Genomic DNA, 24,065 nt, shown 5'->3' with positions numbered 1-24,065 from the left:
TCCGATCTTATTAGAGAAAAATGAGTTTCTAAAATTAGAAACTGTAGGACCGAAGTGAATATTATTTTTATAAAATAATCATGATATTGGTTTACGAGGAGAAAGTTGCAAGAATTGGCAAGAATCGATTCTCACGACTGTCGTATAGTTGTAATATCTCTCAAAGAATAGTGTGAGACCTTGGAAGGCAGACTTACAGTAGGTTAACGACTCTCTCCTTTATCAAATACGTCGTATCCTGATTTAACACTCCTCACAATACTATCGGGCGAGAAGGTGAGGAGCCGGTTGGAGTTTCAACCTTTTTGCAACAAGTAAATTTGAAGCGTACTAAAGACAGTCAATTGTGGTATATATAATTCCACGTCACACTGATTCCATCACCTAACCACCTAGGTGGGGACACGTGGCACGCTCTCGGTCCACCTCATGAAATCCAACACAATTGTAAAATACTCCTAACCACCCAATCAGTTACTTACAAACTTGAAGCACAACACACAGTGACCGCCGCAGCAGTCAATGGCGTCGATGCTTCGGTCGCCGCTCCCTCTCTCCCACCACGCATCCACTTCTGTCTCCAGTTTTCCCACAGCTCCTCACATACTTGGAAATTTGCCGGCGCTTCATCGGAGAAGCTGTGATTTCAAGAATCAAGTCGTTTGTCAATCCTCTTCCGGTGAAGTCACCTTCATTCAGCCCCCTAAATCTAAAGATGATCTCGATGCCTCTCTCAAGATCAAATTATTGGTCTGATTTCCTCCCTTCATGTTTTTGTCTTTTTATTAAATTGGGGAAGTTAGTGTTTTGGTTCATCTTCATAACATATTCAATTCTAAGATCTTTATTTGAAGTAGTACTAAATTTCTATCAAGATTGAGCTTTAGATTGCTATTTATGGACCACTCAATATAAATAGTCATTTTTCTGCTTTTTTCCACTTGCTTTAGATATAAAAGATTGTTTTTTTGTGAATGGGGAAGAAATCACAGTGTAGCATCTGATTCTTAGTGTGATTTTCGATTACCATTTGTTACTAAAAGTAGTAGTGGTGTTGCAGAGTGCTGTTTCTGGGCTGAACAGAGGTCTTGCTGCGAGCGAAGATGACCTGCGAAAAGCCGATGAAGCCGCGAAAGAGCTTGAAGCAGCTGCAGGTCCAGTTGATCTGTGTGCTGAGAATGATAAGCTTCAAGGCAGGTGGAAACTCATTTACAGCAGTGCCTTCTCAACTCGAACCCTTGGAGGTTCCCGGCCCGGCCCACCTACGGGGAGGCTTCTTCCCATAACTCTCGGCCAGGTACAGAAAACACCACCACCTTAAGTAGTGGAGTAGTAGTAATTAACATCTCCATTCCTATTGATTGAATCATGATTAGGTGTTCCAAAGGATCGATGTCTTCAGCAAAGACTTTGACAACATTGTTGAGCTCGAATTGGGGGCTCCGTGGCCTCTTCCGCCTGTCGAATTGACCGCCACCTTAGCCCACAAGTTCGAACTCATAGGTCAGTGTTACTAAATCCTTTAATTAGAGTTTGATCATGTGAAAATGTGACTGCAATGTGATGATAGGAAGTAGTGGAATCAAGATCACGTTTGACAAGACAACGGTGAAGGCTACGGGAAACTTGTCTCAGTTGCCGGCATTGGATGTTCCACGGATACCGGATGCGCTCAGACCTCAATCTAATACGGGAAGTGGTGAGTTTGAGGTTACATACCTTGACTCTGATACACGTATAACTCGAGGGGACAGAGGAGAGCTCAGGGTTTTTGTCATCGCGTGATGGCACGGTTTTGAGAACTCGGGTTGCTGCTGTTTTCTCCGGTGAGTTTGATGCAGTTTTAGGTGCATCTGTTGTAAAGAAATATGCATTGTTCGTGAGCTGAATGTAAAAGAATAACACACACCTCCATGTTATGATACTTTTCCTTCTCTTACTTCTACATGATAGTACTATGAAGGATCAAATGTGATAGTTCAATTTTCGATGGAAATGTCATGTGCATTCTAACATATGATTATGTGCATTTTACACGCAATGGCAACGTATGTGTAATGGAAGAGGGGCTTAACTTCTTCATCGTCTTATTCGCCCGAATTTATGTTAAATTTTAATGAAGTTGGCGTTACTAAAGATTGAATTGTTGGATATTGATATTAAGAAGGGTTGAAGAACAAGAGAAAAACAAAGAAATTTAGCCACAAAAGATAGGTTTAAGAGAATAAAATTAAAAAAAATAGCAAAATATTAAAAAATAATGTAACTTTAACTTATTTATATAGTACTCTATAATATGGAGTAATTGTAAGAAAATGGCCTCAATAATACTCCTTAGCACTACATTGTTTCTTACCTATAAAAATTATCTAAATTTGTAATAATAACACGCCAAAATATGATAAAATAGAACGAGAGAGTACTCCTATTAAAATGGATAGCAAGTATCAGGTAATTTTTGACCCGATACCCATCTGATATTGAACACCTACTGCCCGCAAAAATAAGGATAGGAATTAAATACTAAAAATAGCTAAAACTCAAATTGGATACCGAATCAAGTAAACCAGATAAATTATATTAATTGGTTCAGACTTAGGAACTTAGGGTCAGATAAATTATATTACTTGGTTCAGACTTAGGAACTTAGGGTCATTAGAGCATCTCCAATGCCGGCTAGCCAACCGGCTAGCCGATTCGCGTCGCTAGCCGGTCGGCTAGCCGAACCATTGTAGCAGGCTAACCGAGAATCGGCGAGAAAAGCGGCGTGGGCTAGCCGATTCGGGTGCGCTGGCCAACGCGCTGGCCGCCATTGTGGCGTGCCGATCGGCCATCGTTATTTTTTAATTTTTTTTTAATTTTTGAAAAACTATATAATGTATTTTTTTATGATTTTTTTTAATTATGTAATTTTTAAATAGGCACACAGACGATGGCTAGACCCAATACAAAATTAAGACCCCCGTTCGGCTAGCGGCAAACTATAACGGATTCAAGGCATACTAACATTTTTTAATGTATTTTTTTAATAAATTAGTGAGGAGTAGAGTGGGGCGGTGGCTCGTGTGTGGAAGTCCGAATTTTTTTTATTATGTAATTTTTTTGATTTTTAGTTAATGTACTTTTTTTATTTAAATAAAATTAACGAATTTTTCCCTTATATATGTCGTAAATTTAATTCTGTAATTTAATCGTAATTTTAATTCCGTAAATGTAGTATTTTTTGAATTATTTTTATTGCGGCTGACCTATGGCTGACCTAAATCTGATATGACACAACATTTATACTACAAACGTTTCCCATATACTATTATTCCATCAATCACTCCTACACTTATACCACACAAACTCAAACCATTATTTCCTCTATTGATACGGGACAATTAAATAACATCAATACAAATTCGATAGAGCATGAGACTTTGAAGGTGAGGGGAAAATCTGTGGCACAAAAAAAATTATTACTCTACAACTACATATTAAAATCTCGATTGCAATTACACACTAGTACATAAGAAAGTATAAAAAAATAAAGAAATGAAATGTTAACACTATGATATGCATAAATCATATCATAAGCTCGAACCATAAAATTAATATACTAGTACTAATACATAAATGAAAATGAAGAAAATAAAAATTAAATTAATACTGACAGAAGACATTCCACAAACCCCAAAAAACTAGATACAATGATGAATCCATCCATTTGTTCGGAGAGAGAAAATATTCACTTAGTTGCCTTTTTTTGGAGGGCAAAATATTTAAATTAAGTTGACGGGCCCGAACCCAACTTGTCGGCCCGCAAAAGAGAGACGTTACGAATACCAATTGTAACGGCTACTTTTAATTTCAAACTCTAAAAACCAAAAACAAAATATTCCGGACAAAAAATTTGAAGAATTCTCTCTGAGAATTTCTCCACTTCTCAGAAATTCCTAAACCTCTCTTCATTCTACGATTTCCCCGTTGAAATTCCGCAAAAATATCGAAGAATTCTCTATTGTATAGTTCTACTGAGAAAATGGCTCCCACACCTTCATCAAAATCGAGCCTTTCGACGCCGTCATCGAAAGCAAGCACACCCCATCACCACTCCAAAACCCCTCATTCAAAGCATCGCCTCAATTTCGCCAAGGAAGCGGCGTCGGAGCACCCAGTGGAGGTCATAGGGCGAATCCGCGATCACCCCGATCTCAAGACCAAGCTCAATGCTAACCCTTCCGCCCTTCAAATCGCCGGAGACGGCAAATCGGTGAGAGTCAAGACCGAAATTGGGTACCGCGACTTCACTCTCGACGGAGCCTCGATGTCGGAAGAGGACGATCTCGAGGGCTTCTACAAGAAGTTCGTGGAGTCGAGGATCAACGGCGTGAAATTGGGCCAGAAATGCACGATCATGATGTATGGCCCGACCGGGTCAGGCAAGAGCCACACGATGTTCGGGTGCTTGAAGCAGCCCGGTATCGTGTACAACTCGCTGCAGGGGATTTTGGGTGGGGAGGATGAGGAGGAAGAGGGGAAGTTAGGGCTGAGGACTTTTGTTCAAGTGACTGTGTTGGAGATTTATAATGAAGAAATTTATGATCTTTTGTCTCCAGCTACTAATGGTGGAGGCTTTAGTCTTGGATGGTCAAAGGGTGGCTCTGCCTCCAAGGTGATGTTCTGATTTTGGTTTTTGTTTCATTCATTTTGAGGTTTTAATTGTGTTTGATATGCTGATAACCTGATTTAGTATGTGATCATTAGAAGTTGATGATTTGGGGAAGTTTATTTTGATCATATGGATATGATGATGAATTGGTTTAGCTCAACTTTGGCATTTAAATTTTAAGCAGATCCCTCTTGTTGTAGAAACTGCAAGTTCAGTCTCTCAATTTAGCAATGTTATGCAGGTGAAGCTGGAAGTGATGGGGAAGAAGGCGAAGAATGCGACTTTTATTTCAGGCAATGAGGCTGGGAAGATACTGAGAGAGATTCAGAAAGTGGAGAAGAGAAGAATAGTAAAGAGCACTCTTTGCAATGAGAGAAGTTCTAGGAGCCACTGCATGGTACTTTTCTTGGAAACTTTGATAATTTTGAAGGGCCTTGTGATATGATATGTAAACTTATTTTTTCGATGTGTTGCAGATAATTGTTGATGTTCCGACTGTTGGAGGACGCCTCATGCTTGTAGATATGGCTGGCTCGGAGAATATAGAGCAAGCTGGTCAAACCGGATTGGAAGCAAAGATGCAGGTATATATAATTTTTACTCTCTTATAAAATGGTGTGCTCAGATGTGATGATTGTGAATGAAAAACATTCTTTGTGTACATACACAGACAGCAAAGATCAACCAAGGCAACATAGCACTGAAGAGAGTGGTTGAATCGATTGCAAATGGCGACTCTCATGTTCCCTTTCGTGATAGCAAGTTAACCATGCTTCTTCAGGTTTGCTTATGATCTGCAAGCCCAATTTGGTTATGAATCATGCCTTGATTTGTGGAATTGACTCGAGTTTTTTTGAGCAGGATTCGTTTGAGGATGATAAGTCCAAGATTTTGATGATACTATGTGCCAGCCCGGATCCAAGGGAGTTGCATAAAACGGTTGCAACCTTAGAATATGGGGCGAAGGCAAAGTGCATAGTTCGAGGCCCCCATACACCTGTGAAGGGCGTTGAAGATTCTTCATCTGCTGTTATTATGGAGTCGAGGTTAGCAGCTCTGGACCAGTTCATCTGCAAGCTACAGATTGAGAACAAAACACGGGAAAAAGAGCGAAACCTAGCCCAAAAGGAGCTCATTAGGAAAGAAGAAGAGGTCTCTTTGCTAAGGACAAAGCTTGCTTTGGCAGAACAAAGAGGAGTTGAAGCAAGTGAAGAGGAGATCAATTCGAAAGTAAATGAACGTACACAGAAGCTTAAGAGTGAGTTGGAGAGGAAGATACGAGAATGTGAGAACATGGCCAACGAACTTGTTGAAATGGAGAGGCGAAAGATGGAAGAAAAGATTCTCCAACAGCAGCAGGAAGTTGAGATGCTGCGCCAGCGTCTGGAGGAGATTGAATGCGAACTTCGTCTCTCAAAGGGTGGGAGCTCGTCCGTGGATATGGAAGGTGGAACTTTCATGAAGAAACTTTTGCATTCCTGCAATGACGATTCGGACATGGTTAAGTCCATGGATTTGGCCAATTCACTCGACTTGGAAACGAAAGTGATTTTCAACGGAGATGTAAATGGCATTGCTAGTGCTGTTTCAGGCTACTCGTACCTTAACGAAGGGATTTACAGTTTCCCAAACAACAGATGCTTGACCACTGTGTACGAGGAAGAAGAATGTGAGGATGAGGATGACGATAAGAGCAGTCATTGTGATGATGAAGTGCAGAAGGAGGTGATCGAGGAGAAACAGATGATAGTGACACCAGATGTTGCTACCCAGGATCAAGGGAAGTCTTGTTTCGGTGATGCATCAGAGCACGAGGGACTCAGATTGTATGACGACTCTGAAAACACTGAGGAAGCAGCTGCCTCTCGCCAGCTGAGGATTCAAAATATTTTCACTCTGTGTGGAAATTATAGAGAACTTTCACAGCATGGTAACACTCCTGCGCCAGCTAGAACGGCATCAGATAGCAATGATTCGTATGATACATCAATAACCATGATCAATGAAATCTCCCCACTCGAGAAGAGCATCTCAAAAGATCTTATGTTGTCGAATAAACTTGCCGTGGGAGAGGAGGATCTTGGGAAATTGGAGGAGGACCACGTTGAAGTATACGTGAAGTGGGAGGCATCAAAGGAGAATCCCGGGAAGCTCATCACCACAATGAAGGTTTTGAAAGACTCGACTCTTGCTGACTTGAGGAAGTTGATAGAAAAGCATCTTGGTGGAGACCAACAACAGTCTTTCACGTTTCTTGCTCTTGAGGTATGCCCTCATCATCATCATCTCTCTCTCTCTCATGATTGTTATAATCCTAACCTATTGACGCTTGTGAATAAATAGGATCCTTCTGGTGCCCCTGTGGCAAAGGATAAGGAGGCGACTACACAGACGAGCAAGCTCCCTCTTTGCAAGAACCAGCTACGCGGCCACCTGGCTTGTTTACGCCCAGTGAAGGCAGTTCAGTGTCCTGCTCGTCAGCCCTTTAGCCCGCTGGAAAACAAGGTGGCTACAACTGCGATACCGCCACATCTCACAAAGAGGGTTGATGAATGTTTTTTACCAGATTCCACATCTCCACACCATTCATTACTGTAGTTCTACTAAATGCTGTTGTGTATTCATATGTTGTAAGCCTAGACCGCGCAATGAGCTGCACGAATGGGTATGTATGCGCAGTTTATGTACTCCTGGTGCATCAAGTTGACAATGGCTACTAAAGCATGTTTTCTTCTTCTGCAGATACTTGTGTTCTTTTGCCTTACTTATTTTCTTTTTACAAATTCTGTAGTTTCTTTGTCCGGTCTGTCAGTGGAAATCTCTTTCCTTGTTTCATACTAAAAGGTGAAAGAAAGTAAAGTTTAAACTGTAAAGTTGTGAAAAAAACAGTAACTGTCGAAAAATGGAATTTCCTTTGGATTTCAATAATGTTGAATTTCACAATAAGATGAAAAACAAACAAACAGCCCTCCAAAGCTTACATCTCAGTAGATAAAAAAGGTGCTCTCCTACTCTAAAAGGACTGTGAGAAGGAAAATCTAAGCTATCATTAATTCTTTAAGTAAAGAAGAAAAATCTAAGCTATCATTAATTCTTTAAGCAGAGAAGAAATTGTTTTCTAGGAAGTCTAATTCAGATGTGTCCAATTCGCTCTTCAGTTTAAGCAGCAACGCCTGCGCTGTGGCTTTCAAATGTTTTCGTTCCAGTGGGTGATGCCAGAGAGCTAACAGCACCTCAGGAGGGAAGACCGGTGCAGGCTCAGCGTGCACTGGACTACCTTTCACCACGCATCCATTTAAGCTGCAAATCAAAGAGAGAATCAAAATCTAGGCAGAGAAGATCACTGTAATTGTTCAAAATGATATTGATGCTGTATATTTGTACCTGTTCAGGATCTTCACCATGTTTGGCCATTCAGAAACTTTAAAATGCACATCTAGTACATTCGGGTCTCTTGAAAAGGATGCACTAACATCTCCAAGAGATCTGCATATTTGTACAACATCTCCTACAAGGGGAAATCTGCTGCTTGTAATCCTTACTGCTGTCGTTCTTGGACAATCAATTCTTAGTATGACCAGATGCCTTCCCAAGACATTGATGGACTGTTTTGCAAGCGCCCGTTCTTTGCCAATTTCTGTCTGCAACAATATTCCAGGGTCTAAGGTGACTGAATGAATAACAGCAAGCAGAAAAATCAATAGGCACAGTATATGGAAACTCTAAAAAACCTTCAATAACAAAATTCCAAGCAAATGTTAGGTTAAGTGGAGAACACACAGTCAGACAGTGGAGAACATTAATTGAAAGTCTGAAACCAAAAAATTATTCAAATTTAGCTAGAGAAATGTCTCATCAAGAAATAAGGAAACCAAAGAAGTTTTGAGGTAGCATATTATACCTCCAGCTCCACATAAGCAACAGAAGGGGAGGGCCCCAGAAAATAGCTAGATACTTTGCTCTGACAGAAGGCCAGAGCTTCTACTATATGGTGTGAACTCATCTCTTCAGTTAAATGTTCTATTCTTATCGTCCTAGTTGGGTTCTTTACTAAAGCAGCTGGGATATCAAGGTCGCCAAGCAAGCCAGGAACGGTTACTGCGCTCCTGTTTCCTGGAGCAGCAGGTTCCACAACTATCTGCCCAGAAAGATACATTCCAGATCTGCTGAGCGCTTTCAGAAGCCCGTCTCTGGTCTGCAGTCAAATAAATGATAAACATTATGATATTTAACTTTTCCAGTATGAAGTCCTTAGAATAACTCAAAGTACAAATACATGGACTTGTATGTGTAGCCCATATGAGAATCAGTTTTGAATTTCCAAATTCTTGTGGCATCAGTTTTCTGTCTGAACTAATTATGTGTAGAATAATAGAAATGCTCAAGGAAGAGAACAGCTAATTACTGACCTTAAAATCGATAGAAGCAGTTTTGAACTGAGACCTTGGGGCATTACGACATTCAATTTTCAAGATCTCCCCACAATTCTTAAAAAATTCAGATAATGCACTCTTGGAAACAGAACTCTGCAGGAACCTTACTAGTACTCTGTGCCCCTCTGATTCTGCTCCGGCCAAATTCTTTGTCTGTCTTTGCTTTTGATCATTATTACTTGTGGGAAGCAAAACCTTCACACAATTTTCTTGCTCTTTCAACTCAAGATCAAAGCCCGATTTGTTTGTCTCCCTGTCCTCAATTGTAGAAGTCCCAGCTGGAAAAGTTAGCAAATTCGACCTATCATACTTGTCAGATCCTTGCACGTCAGCATTTAATGAGTTGCCTTTAGTGAGACCTGTGCTACTATAAAGCTCAGTTGGATTGAATGGTGAATGCCGTGCTCCGATAGATAAAGTTTGAACAAGCCTTTGAAAGGGATTTTTTTCAGCATCCTCTTCACAGGGTTCATTTGAAGGCTCATGAGATGGATGAATAGATGCGTTATTCTTTGCCCTATCATTCCGAGCCGTGGTTTCACTAGGATTACTCTTATGCACCGTGAAAATATCACTTAGAGTTGTAGTCTTATGGCGGTCACCGTATTGTGGCATTATATTCCCAAGAACTTCTACCTCAGAGAGGCTGGGATTCTTCGCCACAGCCCTAGAGTTCATTGAGAATATGTAAAGAACTCGTGGTTTAGGAGAAAAAGAATCTAACAACCTTACTAACACAAGGGAAGGAAACCATAGGAAGCAAGTACTATATCCTCTTCACAATGGCTTCTCTCCCAACTCTAAAAGATACAGAGAAACAGATCTACATAAACAATATTGAAGTTGGAGGCTCCAACCAAGAAACCTTACATCAACAACATCATTTTCCACATTAACACTATGATAATGAAGCAATTGTACTCAGATCTTAGTGAATTGTGCAACACCCCTAAATCAGATGACCCAAGACCTTGATTAAGTATTAGCTTTTCTTGTTTGGTACGATAGCTTAATATATCAAGATATTAATACATTTAATAAATACTATACTTTTTAAAGCCACTTAGCATCTCTATGCAAACTATCCAATTTCAGCTTAATGTTTAAAACAAACACGTTAATTTATATGAAGTTACACAGTAGCAAAAGACTAAAGTTCAAAATCAAAACAGAATTGAAGCAAGAGCTACTAAAACTACTCTTAAAATCAGCTGAAATGAAATTTCGTAGCTATATTACTACTTAAAGTAATTGCACATTTTCAGTCTCGAATCAACTTTTCTAAGAATACACAAAATTAAAGAGAAAGAAAATCCTTACTCGCTTACTATATCTGATAGCATGATCTTTGTATCAGCTTCTTCCTTCAATTGCAGCGTTCTGCCGCCGTCGCCATCAGAACTCCCTGAAGAGCAGAATTTTGCTGTTGCGGCTGAATACCCTGGGTGAATAAAATTGAATAATCATCACAATGGGAGATGCTTGAAATGAGTTAAATAATTAAAAAAAATGGCAAGGATTGTTCAGTTTGACCTAATCTGCAGGAGCGAATGGTTGAATTTGGAAGAAGGAGACGAGAGAGAGCCATTTGCGCTCTCTCACTGCTTAACTGTTACTCAGGGGGGGTTTTCTGAGGTTTAAGCAAAGTACAAAAGGAACTATTACAGCCAAATTACAAGAATGGCCTTGTTAATGTAATTTTATAAAATTTGTAAAATTCAAAGTTTTAATAAAGCTCAATTTTGGTCCCGAAGAGTAATACTATAAAAGAGTATAGCTCAATCAAACTAATATGAACAAAATACGAATTTGGTCCTAAACATATGACCAAAATATACGAATTTGGTAAAAAACATCCACTTTATGAAAAATCGACCTACAACAAATGAAATCCTTGTTGGGGAGGTATATTATGTTATTATAGCTCTGAGACTGAATCTTTAGTCGAAGAACAAAAGTCATATTTTTCCAGTAATTGTTAGATTTTTAGTATTTTATGAATTCAGCATTCTCGTATCTGCTTTCTTCATATACTTTGTATTAGCTTTAAATTGTTTTGTAAGAGCAAATGTCTGCACACATAATTGGGGATTGATATCTTACTTATGGAATACTGAAATACGTCCATTTTAAAGGGAGAATTTTCGAGTATTTTTTAAAAAAATGGGTGACAACTGAAGTTGAGTTCATTAAAATATTATCCTACGTATTTATTTGTTCATTAAAATTCATGGATGCATGTAGGATATTGAATGAATAATGACTGTTTATCTCTTCATGACAAAATTTGACAGAACTAGGAATCGGGCATGAAACAGTTTAAGATTCGAATACTAATCTACATATATAGTCAGCCTTTCTGAGGCTTGGAGAGGATCTTGAGTTTATACATAAATGGAAAAACATATCTGTTGTCGCACAGAATTTATCCTGAGCCCGGATACTTTGCAAATAGTGGGATTTCAGGAACCAGGGGCTGCTCTTCAAACGAGATTCTCCTCTCATTTGCCACGGGAATAAGAGAGGAAGAGTGTTCCAACAGCACAGATATAGACTTCCAACCTGATTAATAGTAAACATACCACAGACTATTAGTACCGAGCCAAAGTAACAAAGTCACGCATGAATGATGGAGCTGTAGAAGAAATGTAGTCTACATGATGGACTTGAGTTTTGTATAATGATGGATTCTCATTTCCTGCAGAAAAATAGATGCAAGGGAAACAGGGACTTTCACCTCAACATTTGAGACTATGATGCTTGTTTCTTTTCACTGGATTTGATCCGAAAGGGTGACAGTAAAGAGAAATGGCGAGATGCTGTGGCAAAGTAGAAAACGAATTATGAATCAATGTCATTGTCACAAGTACAGAAAAACATAGTATAAATTTTATGCAGATTAGGGAACCAAAAAACTCACTCTTTTGGGGAGCACTGCCATCAGGGGAACTTTCGTCTTGTGAGATTAAGTTCTTTAATGTGTGAACTGAATTCAAAACAAAAAGAACATGTATCAACAGGTCAGGCATTTCAAATTATTTAGCAGAATGGCTGTCGATTGTTTTTCATGCTGCCCTCAATGTAGCAAATTGTAAAAAGATAAGAACAGGAACAATTGCCCTAGAATAGAAAACATATTCTAATTTTACCAATTTATTGTTCTTATGTACGATATGATTAGTGGCTGATAATGTGATATTAAATCTTTCAGAATTTGAAATTACATACTGCCTAATAAAATTATCTTATCATGCATGCAAGGCATCAATATCTGATTGGACAAAGTATACCAGGTTTTCAGGTTAGGAAATAGAGCTCACCTTCACCGGTTGAAGTCATCTTCTTTGCATTATCATGATCAGAACCATCTGCAGTAGTACACTCTGAGTCAACACTTCGATCTACTGATGATGAGTGATTCTTCTTTCCAAATTTCAACAGCCTCCTCAAACCTTTAGATGATTCTTTTGTGGATGTTTTCTCTGAATGTACTTGATTTATCTCCATCTTGAGGGCTTTCACATCAAGTACATGTGCTTTGAGAGTTTCTTCAGCTCTTGGAGGCATTGCTAATGGTGCCTTGCCATACTCTGTACGGAGAGTGGAAGGGTCTTCCAAAGAGGAGGCACGAGCATGAGGGGCCCTATAAGGTTGTTCAGAAGCACTATTGCTGGCAAAGTTTGGAGCATCCTTCTCCGAGTAGTAACTCTTTACCTGAGAAACACAAGATATGTTTTATCAGAATGATGTGCAAACTGATCGCCTGTTATGAAAATTTGGGGATGGAAACCTATGGATTAGGGTCTACTTTGATTTAAGTGTGGGGATGTGAGTCACATTGTTTACCATGTATGAACCAATGCAGTATTATTGTATTAGATACGTCACAAGCAATACTATATAAAAATCTGTCAAGAACCACCTCAAAATAACTTATTTTCAGTTAATATCAATTTATAATATCAAACCTCATTATAGTCAGATTGCTTATTTAGCTGACAAGTTATCAGTTCTTTATCAACTCCATCCATGGATGAAAGGGGAGCATGTATTGCAACACTTTTCTCTCTTATATCAAGATCATTGTGCTGCTGGCTACATACCTCCAGCTTTCTTTCCAGTGAGTTTAGTGTTGGAGCAGAAGGCTTCTCAGACTCAAGGACAACAACAGTCTTCTCAACTATAGGGTTCTCATCTATGTCAAGTTCACGTGTTTGATTGCAGATCTTTGCATTTAGTTCAGCCTTTTCTGGAGCTACAGAAGGCCTTGCTCCAATTACCTTTTGTCCTTCCTTCACTTTTGATATGGTCTCATCAGCATTCACAGGCAACTTCCCTGTTTTGATCTTCAATTCAGGTAGAGTTGCAGCCTTACTTCGGTCAAGGTTGATAATAGCAGATACTTTGTTCCTCTCAGGGCCCTCTGGCAACTTTCGCTTTAATACCGCTTCAGCACTTCGGGCTTTCATTGCGATTACAGGAGAGTTGGTGACTGTTTTGGGCTCTGATAACCTTCTAATCCGGGACATGGAGGCCTTAGGCTCGGGTGTTATGCCATTGGTTTCTCTTTTTGTCTCAGACAACGAAGTTGCAGACCTGATTAACCTATTCCCTGCCTTTTGGCTACCCTCACTTAATACACTAGCCTTAGAGGTTTTATTCAACACACCTGACCCAACTGAAGTTCGGACTTTGGATCTTTGCAATGGGGACGACGATCCAGGCTCTGAATCACTGAACTTTGATCCTCTATTAGTTGCTGGAGAAGTTTTAGTGTGTAATTGTTTAGCCTGAGGTGAGGGTGTGAATGCTTTCACCCCACTGGTAACACCCTTAGCAGCAATTCTTTTTTGCCTTTCTAGCTTTAAAGTTTCAAGTCGCTTTCTTTGTGCCTCCTCCTGTAAATTTGTAATTATTAAAGACAGAAGAAAAGTTCATTGAGAAAGAAGTACTAGATGTGTCATCTATGATTCATGGGTATCTTCGATTAAGCAGCGAGTTTGGAATCAATAAAATGATTAACAGTGTGGATCCGGGTATCAACAATGTATTGCGGTACATAATGTGTATGTGTGTGCGCTTCAATTTTTCTATATCTGTTACTGTGAATTGTGTGCTCTCAGGCATATGAAGCTACTGTGTCAAAACCTATCACAACATTTAATGCAGCAAGAGTCAACCAATTATTAAAGGCGATTTTCATTACCTGCTCTTTCTTCATTTTTTGAAGATCAGCTTTGTAAGTTCTTAAACTATCAGCACGGGCTCGTGCATCCTCTAAGGGGTTCATCTTCGACGGTTTGGCCTTCCTCAAAGGGCCCCCAGTTCTTTGCTTCTGCAACGATTCTGATGCAACCCTTGCCCTCCTATCCTTGTCTGATTTCTTTAATCCACCCTTCACATTAGTAACATCTTTCCCCCCTTTCTTTCCTGACAATTCAGCACATACCTGCATTTCGTAGTCTAGAGCAGGGTCATATACAGTAGACCTCTTATCAATTCCCCTTTCAGGTATCATGCTCAAATCATTAGGCTCATACTCTACTTTGATTTTGTTTCCCGCGGGGCCAGACTTTTGATATTTTGATGGGATCTCAGAATCCATGTCAATAACATTTCTATCTGTTCCTCCATCTTGATCTAATGACATTGACCTAAGTGGTCCAACCAAGGTTTCATCAGCCATTCCAGGTGATGATTCTCTATCATTCTTATTAGTATTCTCATACCTATTGAGAGCTAGTGGATCTGATGAATTCCTGATATTAGTCTGGCTCAATTTATTATTGCCAATCATATAATCTTCATGTGTTGTACTATATAGAATCTTTTTTCCATTGCTTTCAGAACACTGGATATCTCTTCGACCACTGCTTTCCCTAAAGTCACTATCAGTACTTGCAAATTGAACTTCGCTACCACATCCCCTGAGCCTACGAGAAGCACTTCCATTGATTCCGTGGATGTCTTTCATCCTATTATCTAGCATTTCACCCCCATCGTGTACACCCAGAGCCAATGGGTCATCACTGGCAGCATTTGCATGTCTCTTCAACTTCACACCCTTTTCCATCCCAAACATACCCTTATTGTCAGCATCAGCATCTTCATCTTTGCCTCGCAGTAAACAATCTTGAAATGCCTGCCAGTGCCTATCATCAGTATTTTTGTCCATAACAGAGACATCATCATGGTTTAAATTCAACCTATCAACAGATCTCAGCTGGCTTCCTCCTCTTTTGGAAGATCTATTAATCACATCTTCATCCACATTTTCACTTTCTGCATCCATGTCCGAATGTGACTCTGAATTTGTGTCACTGCCAGATTTTTTCCCTTTAGAATTGATGAAGTTAATATTTCTTATTACAACCCTGCCAGATTTCTTTTTGCTAGAGCCGCCTGATATTTTTCGTGACCTCCTACTCTGTGAAGTTTCCTCATCAGATTCAGTGTCATCCAAAGAACTTGTTCTACCAGTCTCCTTCATCTCTGACTCATTATTACTATCCCTAACATCAGAGCGTTGTCTGTTCTGTCCTAAATGAGAACCTAAATTTGATGGGGAGTGTTCATGAGAGTAGTGATGTGGCTGCACAAAAGGGCCATTACCAGCATACGGGTGATAGTAAGGCATTCCTTGTACAGGGTATGCTTGAAATACTGGTTGACCACCAGGCGAAGCATGCATAGGCCATGGAGGATAAACGAGATGAGGAACTTGTCCTTGAAAGTGTTCTTGATGACCATTAGAAGTCGAGTTATCTGCTGGATGCCAAACAAAAGGAAGTGGAATCAAAATATATACTTTTGGTTATAACAAATGCAATTATCATTGAAGGGTGTATACAACTTGATCTTACGGTTGTAACACAGGCAATTATCATTGAAGGGTATTTATACAGACTTAATCTTACCAGCATTATGTGACCCTGATTTCCCGATATGCTCAGAGGCCAGCTCATGGTTAGAGTCATCTTGGTTATTGCATGGGCTAGAGAGAACAATGCCAGATGCTTTAACTGAGGAGAAGTTAGGTTGAGGGGACAATGCTTCTGATGCTTCAATATCAAGCCACTGTCCGGTTTCATGCTTACACTTCCAGAGATCTATGAACCTTGAGCATGCCTCCCTGTTGAACTTACATATATCAAATGGAACTTTCTATTCGGAGCATTGGTTTAAAAACCTATATTTTGGCCAACAAGAGGGTGGAGGAGGAACTCACATTAAACGTAAAGCTCCAAAACACCCAGCAAAGAAAACAAGAGGTGCCACATGATCAATATCAAAACCTGCTGCTACAGCACGTGCAAAGGCCATTCCTTGTTCTTTCTGAAGAGCTGTTTTACGGGTCTCAAGGACTTTCAGAAGCTGAACTCTGGTAGACACACCATACAACTAAAATTAGAATCCCTTATCTCGAAAAAAAAAATGATACTCTATGAGAAGTTATTTGCATGGTTTCTGAATGATCCCCCAACCCAAATAAAATCTTTATAACATTGTAATAGCAGGGCATTTGTGATGGCAATGCATAACATACTTTGGATTCTCCTCCTGTGAGCATGACCCATTAGCTACAGGTGGCAGCGCTCCAGGCTGTCAAAAGATAGCGGAGTCAGAAAATATGTAATACAATGTATAAGATGAAAAGGAAAGTTGAGTGCCTAGTCACCGTGTACAGGACAATAGCTTTCTCGTCATTAGCATTTGCCACAGATTTGCCACCTGTTAATAATTTTAGGGTGATCAGTGTTGCATCACTTGCTGATAAACATCACTGATAGTCTAATGTGGAAAAGAGTGAAAAATAAACAAAATAGAGCATATGTAAGGATGGAAGGTATCAATATAGAGCTCTAGTATCCAAGGTCAAAGTTCCTCTCTCAACTGTAATTGTATAATAAGACAAAGGAAAAGGATAAAAAAGGAAGCATAATAATTAAGCCATTGTTGTTAAGATATATATCACCAGAACTTGTTAGAGATAGAGAGCAAAAGATGAATGAGCATTTATTTAGGAATACTAAATATATATTTTGTTTTCAGATACCTTCATAGCCTCCCAGGGATTTCCCTCGTTGGCTTTCCACCTGTGAGTACAATTAAACAGTAAGAACAAAGAAATTTACAATTGTAAGCACATAAAGAGTTTTTCCATTGGCCAGTGGTTTACGTTGCTTTGCCCGATATCATTGCAGCTCTGCAATGCAATTGCCTCCCCAATATGTACAATCTCAGTTTCTATTGTATAGACACGTTCTAAGATCTCAGGGGTGCTCACAAAACGAACAAACCTGTTCAAGGCAGCAAACATAGTTTTTTCTTTTAACGATTTTTAGCACAGAAATATAAAAGGAACTGAAGCAAAAACTAGATTCACATCTTTTAGAAGGAATCCATAAATGTTAGCAACATAAATTATACTAGTATTTGGTTTTCTCAAGGCAGAATTTTAAAGGGCAACTATATGATAGAGTTTTGAACATTCAAAGAATTGGAAAGCATTTCATCTTTCTCTGAGATGAATCTATATATAATAAAGACATGTTTGCAAAGGTAGTCCTTTGGGCATCCATGTCTATTGGTTTGGACATGTATAAGACAGGAAAACCAAATAGGAAAAGTAGAACAGTTCAACATGCATTCATCCTACTAACTCAGAAATATAAAAGCTTTGAGCTTACAAAGTTATTTTGTATGAAGCTGTTAAAACCAAAGACACAAATAAATGCCAGGTTTATACTATCTGACAATTCATGATTCAAAGCATTTGGTATAATCACTATTACCAATAAAAAAAATTAAACTCAACCTTATGCCATTTCATTATAAAAGCAAACTCTAAATTTGGATATCTTAAACATATATGCAAATTACTAAAAAATGTATGATTATGACCCAAACAGTAAACTTGACACGTGCAAAGAGGTAAATTCTATACTCTAGCTAGAATCTATGGCACCCAAACCTTTTCAGAGTGGCCTTTGTAAACCATGATGCATCACTTCCGGTTTCTGGTTCAAGCAAAATTGAATAACCACCTTTATCAATTTGATCTTGGGCAGTCTTTAGGTGTGCAAGAAATGGATTTAGCAATCCAGAAGCAATTTTCTCTTTCCCGTCATTTGCTATGATAATCAAATCACACCTGATAAGTGGGAAACCATCAGGCTACCAGCAGGAAAAACAAGGATTGTATAACACAACTCAACTGCATCACCATCACAGAAGATATATATGCTGTCAAAACAATGAATCCTGATAGTCTGGCAGACAACTTGCAAAGTGAAAGTGAAACTGTGGAAATAGTAATATGACGACTCTTTTCTGATGATCGCAGACAACTACTAAACTCCTGCGTGCTATCCAATTTTTATAAGAACAAGTAGAAGAGTCAATCTCAGAATATGATGCTACTAACATCATACTTCTCAAATACCTATGCTTTACTTCAAGTAGAGTAGAGGAAGCCAAAAAAAAACTAAATATCAGAAAATAAACCGCATAATGACCAAACAAACACAAAAAGATCGACACTCATTAAAAATGAAGTTTCCAGATCCTTTTTATTTATAGTTCAACCGCAATCATGATTACACTACTTCAAGCCTCGTCCTCCTGGATTATCAACACATTACTTTGGAGAAGTGACCGGATAAAATCTAAACAAAACTAGAGACATCTTTGGTTTAATTGTTTGCAGTCTCAGTAGCCTTCCTTCAATGATGAAGCACAACTGACTGAAGTCACTGAACGATTTTCATGCCAATATAGTCAAACAAAAACAGATAAAAACTATTGCCTCTCAGGCTGTTTCAAAAATAAACTGACAGGCTGCCAAAAGAGAGTTTGAACAGCTCCATTTCATCAGCTCGTTCATATCATTACAATTCCAACCTAACACACACACTGATACACACGCGCACTCACAGAAATCGAGAATTAAATAGAGCTAGGGCGAAATGCAAACCTAGTCCGAGTTGGAGTGAGCTGAAATACAGCCGAGCTGAGGCGAGTGCTCGACTTCATACCTTCCCACACTAGTGTTTCAGATCTCGCCGCAAAATAAATGCCTAAAAACAAGCAAAACGCATAACATTACAAACAACATTCATACAATTTCAAACGAAAAATCAAGGAACGAAACAAAATAGTAGCTCAAAGAAAGGAAATTTTTGGTAGTGAGAGCTCACAGGCTTTCCCCACCAACAGACCTGCATTTACAAGTGGACGCACGCTACCGCACTTTTGCCATTCCGTGTAAATCGAGAGAGCGGCGATAGAGACAATAATGTGTATGTATATTGAAAAGTGTGTCAGAGTAACTTTGGATGCTGCAAATCAAAATCAAAAGGTGAAATAATCGTATTTACATGTTGGAAATTTGGTCATGGAGTTCATTAAATTATTCATTTAATTTACTTCAAATTTGAGATTTAAACCTTTGCATTTAAATCTATGGAGCTCCTTTCAAAAAAAGCAAATTTGTTGAATCAGATTAATTAAAAGGGGCAGATTTTGGTCAATTACACGCCTTCTAAATTAAGTTATACTTTAAAATTTTGCAGTTTTTTTGGTAGTGTTTATGTAAGTGTTTATTAACAAAACGTCATCGTTTCCAATTAAAAAGTGAAATAATGAAATGAAATAAAAAAATTATTCTCTGCACAATCTTTCTACTCATTCATCTCTTCCTATGTTTTGAATACTGATATAGAAATTGACAAAAGTTGGTGTGAAAGTACGAAATGGCACTTCAATTTAGTGGATTCAAGTTGGTGCTTTGGGAGTTGGTGGTGCTAATTTGCGCAGAAAGATGCTTCGAGGAATGTTCTTCTCCAATCGTGTATAATTATATGTGACATATGAAATTTATTCTATAATAATCCTAAGTTTTTATACTAATGTTAATGTACGCGTGGGTTGGGTAGAGGGGTCCTTGGATTCTACCATCTTATATGGGTTAAATTTGTGCGTGTAACACTTATTTTATCACATAATTAGTATGGACCACTAATTAATTTTTGCACATAAACTTTAGTGCTTTTTATCGGCCCATTAATATTATTCATTTTCTACAACTACACTGTATATCACTATGAGAGCAATAACGGTCATTGTTCATAATACAAATTTGCATGATTGTATAACATATTCATATGTATGTACAGTTACCTAAGGGTGATCAATTGTTAACTCATCATTTAATTGCTAACTACAACTAATTTAAGACTATATGATTTTTAAAAATGTGTGGTCTACAATTTGTCACGTGAAATTTTAGTTTTTATTAATTAAATCGAAAAAAATTAAAAAAAAAACACAAAATTAGGGTTTTGGATGAAAATGTCAATATAGTGTTTCGAAAATATCAACACAATGCTTTCGAGAATGTCAACACAAATTTAGGATTGACATCAGATATATGCTTTATATTGACATATTATCTTAGTTGTATTGACATTAGCCCGTGTACGAAAAATACGAAAATTCTAGATTTTTTTTTTCAAATTTTGATCAAACATATGCATGTAGTATATCGTTGGAATCCTTATAAAATTATCTTTAATTTGATATATGTTATATGAATTTAAAGTTTTGAGATTTTTTTAAAAGTTAGTTATAACTAACTTGACATTAATATCCCTATTGATTTTTATTGAAATTAATCATATAGTCTTATTAACGTTTTTTGTTGATCGTATTGACATTTTGTGGTTAATGATCTAGGCCTTTAATTTGAATATCTAATGGCTATTATTGAATTGTAGTTAACAATTAAGCATTGAGTTAGCAATATAACACTCCCCACCGTAGTAAATTAATCGTTTGGTAGTTTATTATGCATCGTTATTGGCATTATTTCAGTTTTGGGCCGAATCCATCCAACTAAATAATATTTTACTATAAACTAAATTTTATCTAACCCAGAAACATACTAATGTACGCATAATAGTAATCCGTTTCTCATTTAATCATGGGCCGAATAATTAAAACTAGCTTCGCATTTTTATTATGGCCATTAATCAATAGACCAGGTAATTCATTTACGTGTACGCATAATTTTACTCCCATATGTCATGACAATAGTCAATCATAATTATAAATCATTATATTTTGTACAAACATGCAATTATATTTTGTTAGAAGCATTTAGCATGTATATATGATACTTAATTATCAAAATAATAATAAAGGTTCACGTGTTCGTAACCAAATTTGAGAGCAATAAATTGGACTTAAATTAAAAGGGTGTCGAATTGGGGCCAGGCTATAATGATCAATTAAGAATCTGTGGAAACAGCATATGATGCCCACTTCTGCCTTTTGAAAGCTAAATACCGGTTTAATGGAGTACTAATTCTTACATTACTTTTATAATTAAAGAGTGAAATTTAATAATCTCAATCACATTCGCACCACACTTTTTCCTCCCTAAGTGCTCCCTATGCAATAATGCAGCTTGGAGTAGTTTAGGAATTTCATAAATTGATTTGTATATTCTTAATTTGAATGAATTCAGGGTCAATCTAATTTTTATTTTTATTTTTATGAGAATCTAAATTTATTGTTTCTTTTTTTATAGATAAGGCACGCTGGAGGTAATTGGTCTGCACACATTTGCAGCAACCATATATCAGTTGAATTTTAGTTTTATATTCAATGTGTTGAAGTTTATAGGCTATATTCATTGTGTCTAGTTTATTAGGAGTATTATTTAATGGCAACTGTCTGCTAAAAATTATGATGTCACGCACATAATTGTGTGTCCATACTGTATGGAGTAATTTATAATTAGGGTCATTGGCAAACAACACACCAAATTTGTATAAATTTTGGCACAAATCATTTTATGGACCTAGTATGTTGATCTTGTAATTTTCAGTATAATGACGCCCATTTCAGACTTTCAAAGACCTACACTAGTAATGGATTACCTCAAAGTTTTTTTGCTTTGCTTCAATGCTTGTATCGCACTATGTTACAAAAGAATTCAAATTTGGCAATGTTCACTATCACGTGGCAGTGCTAGCGCCTAATTGGACAAGATTCCGAGGTAATTTCCCTTTGTGGGCTTTGCAGTGGACTAATCCATGTCCGTTGCCTGGATCCCATCCCAACCCAATCTTTGCGCTGTGAATGCGCTAACTTAGAGTATATGTAATGTGACAACAATTTGAATTATTTTTTTATTTAAGGACTCCGAATAGTTTTCCTTACTAAGTACTATCTAAGATGGATAGATTCGATAAATGATTGAAAATTGTGTTATGACAAATATGAAAACATGGAGTACTGTTTTGGTTTCGAGGAGAATTCCAATGGGCACTTTTATTTTTTCCTTCCTATTTGGAAATCGCATAGTAATTTCTGTATATTCTACTGCCAATTTCCGATTGAAAATAGTATAGTAGGGAGGAGATGATAAAATATAAAATTAATTACAGTTATATAAAAATATACTAGTACATGTTATGTAGTGCCTGACAACAAATTCAATAAACTCTGATATTTGTACTGTTATCTATCAAAATACTCCAGTTATAGCATCTAAAATTTATTTGAATACAAATATTATCCTATGCACCAATTGTTAACAGATACATGAGCATTTAATGTGGTAAAATCTGAATCTCAATTAAAAACAAATTATATTAAATATGAATTTGAATTCCAATTTGACCAGTCTCAATGTGGTGGCATAGTATTCATGAACCCATCCACATTAAATGTGACTATACATTTATAAATTTACATGGCATCAATTAAAATTTGGTTGGTTTTATTTAATATGCAGGCTTTCTTTTGAATGTGAGTATAAGATGACAAATATAATTTTTGGTCTTTTGCAATCATTTCGTTCTCATCACAGTGGCGTGATGATTTCGTGATTAATTTTGCCATAATACTTTTTGACCATTTTTTTCATGCCCCCTTTTTTGTTATTTCTACCAGAAAGAAAGCATATTGAGTATTGACAGCCTTATATTCCAAATTAAAGTCATCAATAAATCATGATTTTCCGTACACAATCAATAATCACTCTTTTCCATTTTTTAGTCAGTCCACAAAAATTAATCACCTTTCGGTTTTCATAATTTTATCTCTGTAATGATTTGTAGAGATGGGTAATATTATCCACTCATAATATTCAAACCACTTTCTCTTCTCTTTTATCTATAATATTTTACTAATTTTGCATCAAAACTAGTCTCCATTCACTACCAAAATAATTGCCATTCGACCGAAGAGTATAATTGAAAAATATATAAAGATTTGAGAATAAGTGACAACATTGTGAAATGGAAATAACACATCTTACATTTTCACAACAATAACATAGCATAATACTACACTCACCAAAACAAAAGTATCCATTGAGAAAATCACATGAATTGTCACATATCGAAAATGTAAAGTAGAAAAAGATTAGTGAACACTTATCTGTTACGCAATGAATAAAAAGGGATTTTTATAAAAATAAAAAATAAAACATGTAACTTATCTACACACACCTTTTCAAGTGTCCCCAAATAAAAAAACTATTGTCTGAGATTCCTTATTTTATTTAGGAATTCACAATTACTCATATTTACCAATACCACAGTATAGTAAAGACAGTTAGCAAGGCTCCACCTTTTCATTATTGCATCAGGCAGGCATATAAATAACACAATTGCCTTCTACCTCTGCCAGTTAAAGAACATTAATTTCACCTCAACAAAACTATTCATTCAATACCTTAGATAGTTACCACTCTAAAGTTGTGGGACTGCAACTTCACCCACCTTAATTTGCAAACAAAATCGAAATTAAACGACCAGGCATATAGCGCAGTTTGGAAATAAGATGATTAATCAACTCAAATCAAAACTCTAATTACCCTCAACAAATAAGTAAAAATTAATGAATACTTACAGCACTATAGTATTTATTAAATGAGAACTCGAACAATTACACCATACAAAAAT

At 37.3% G+C, this 24,065-nt stretch overlaps 4 protein-coding genes across 8 annotated transcripts; 2 read left to right on the top strand and 2 right to left on the bottom strand.

The window, feature by feature from the left end:
- Window positions 1–474: 474 nt before the first annotated feature.
- Window positions 475–2,015, top strand: LOC125192803 (plastid-lipid-associated protein 6, chloroplastic). Its single transcript, XM_048090463.1, has 4 exons — window positions 475–750; window positions 1,061–1,297; window positions 1,377–1,503; window positions 1,571–2,015. Exons 1-4 carry the CDS (start codon window positions 523–525, stop codon window positions 1,783–1,785), a joined length of 807 nt encoding a protein of 268 aa, XP_047946420.1. The 5' UTR covers window positions 475–522; the 3' UTR covers window positions 1,786–2,015.
- Window positions 2,016–3,889: 1,874 nt separating this feature from the next.
- On the top strand, window positions 3,890–7,395 carry LOC125196085 (kinesin-like protein KIN-10A). Its single transcript, XM_048094450.1, is given in 7 exon segments — window positions 3,890–4,657; window positions 4,896–5,051; window positions 5,131–5,238; window positions 5,325–5,435; window positions 5,516–6,919; window positions 6,998–7,220; window positions 7,223–7,395. Coding segments are annotated over 7 exon segments (2,787 nt in total). The 5' UTR covers window positions 3,890–4,024; the 3' UTR covers window positions 7,375–7,395.
- Window positions 7,396–7,549: 154 nt separating this feature from the next.
- Window positions 7,550–10,744, bottom strand: LOC125196086. Its single transcript, XM_048094451.1, has 6 exons — window positions 10,621–10,744; window positions 10,408–10,528; window positions 9,064–9,754; window positions 8,556–8,849; window positions 8,039–8,295; window positions 7,550–7,954 (listed from the first exon to the last, which is right to left on the bottom strand). The coding sequence occupies exons 1-6, from the start codon at window positions 10,673–10,675 to the stop codon at window positions 7,750–7,752; spliced, it is 1,623 nt and encodes a 540-aa protein (XP_047950408.1). The 5' UTR covers window positions 10,676–10,744; the 3' UTR covers window positions 7,550–7,749.
- Window positions 10,745–11,335: 591 nt separating this feature from the next.
- Window positions 11,336–19,447, bottom strand: LOC125196083 (COP1-interacting protein 7). Of its 5 annotated transcripts, none has more exons than XM_048094445.1 (15): window positions 19,308–19,447; window positions 19,064–19,166; window positions 18,062–18,241; window positions 17,267–17,387; window positions 17,144–17,183; window positions 16,766–16,818; window positions 16,634–16,689; window positions 16,316–16,468; window positions 16,005–16,219; window positions 14,294–15,855; window positions 13,056–13,985; window positions 12,408–12,801; window positions 12,008–12,073; window positions 11,825–11,906; window positions 11,336–11,649 (listed from the first exon to the last, which is right to left on the bottom strand). In XM_048094445.1, the coding sequence occupies exons 2-14, from the start codon at window positions 19,120–19,122 to the stop codon at window positions 11,839–11,841; spliced, it is 3,897 nt and encodes a 1,298-aa protein (XP_047950402.1). In that variant the 5' UTR covers window positions 19,123–19,166; window positions 19,308–19,447; the 3' UTR covers window positions 11,336–11,649; window positions 11,825–11,838. The 5 variants fall into 5 exon arrangements, with proteins under 5 accessions (XP_047950402.1, XP_047950406.1, XP_047950404.1 ...); XM_048094449.1 differs by having other exon boundaries at window positions 13,368–13,985; XM_048094447.1 differs by having other exon boundaries at window positions 14,294–15,852; window positions 19,308–19,446.
- Window positions 19,448–24,065: the final 4,618 nt, after the last annotated feature.

The sequence above is a fragment of the Salvia hispanica genome, chromosome 6 (assembly GCF_023119035.1).
Source record: "Salvia hispanica cultivar TCC Black 2014 chromosome 6, UniMelb_Shisp_WGS_1.0, whole genome shotgun sequence".
Classification (NCBI taxonomy): domain Eukaryota; kingdom Viridiplantae; phylum Streptophyta; class Magnoliopsida; order Lamiales; family Lamiaceae; genus Salvia; species Salvia hispanica.
Note: the sequence above shows the minus strand (reverse complement) of the source record. Positions and strands in the feature narration are given on the sequence as shown.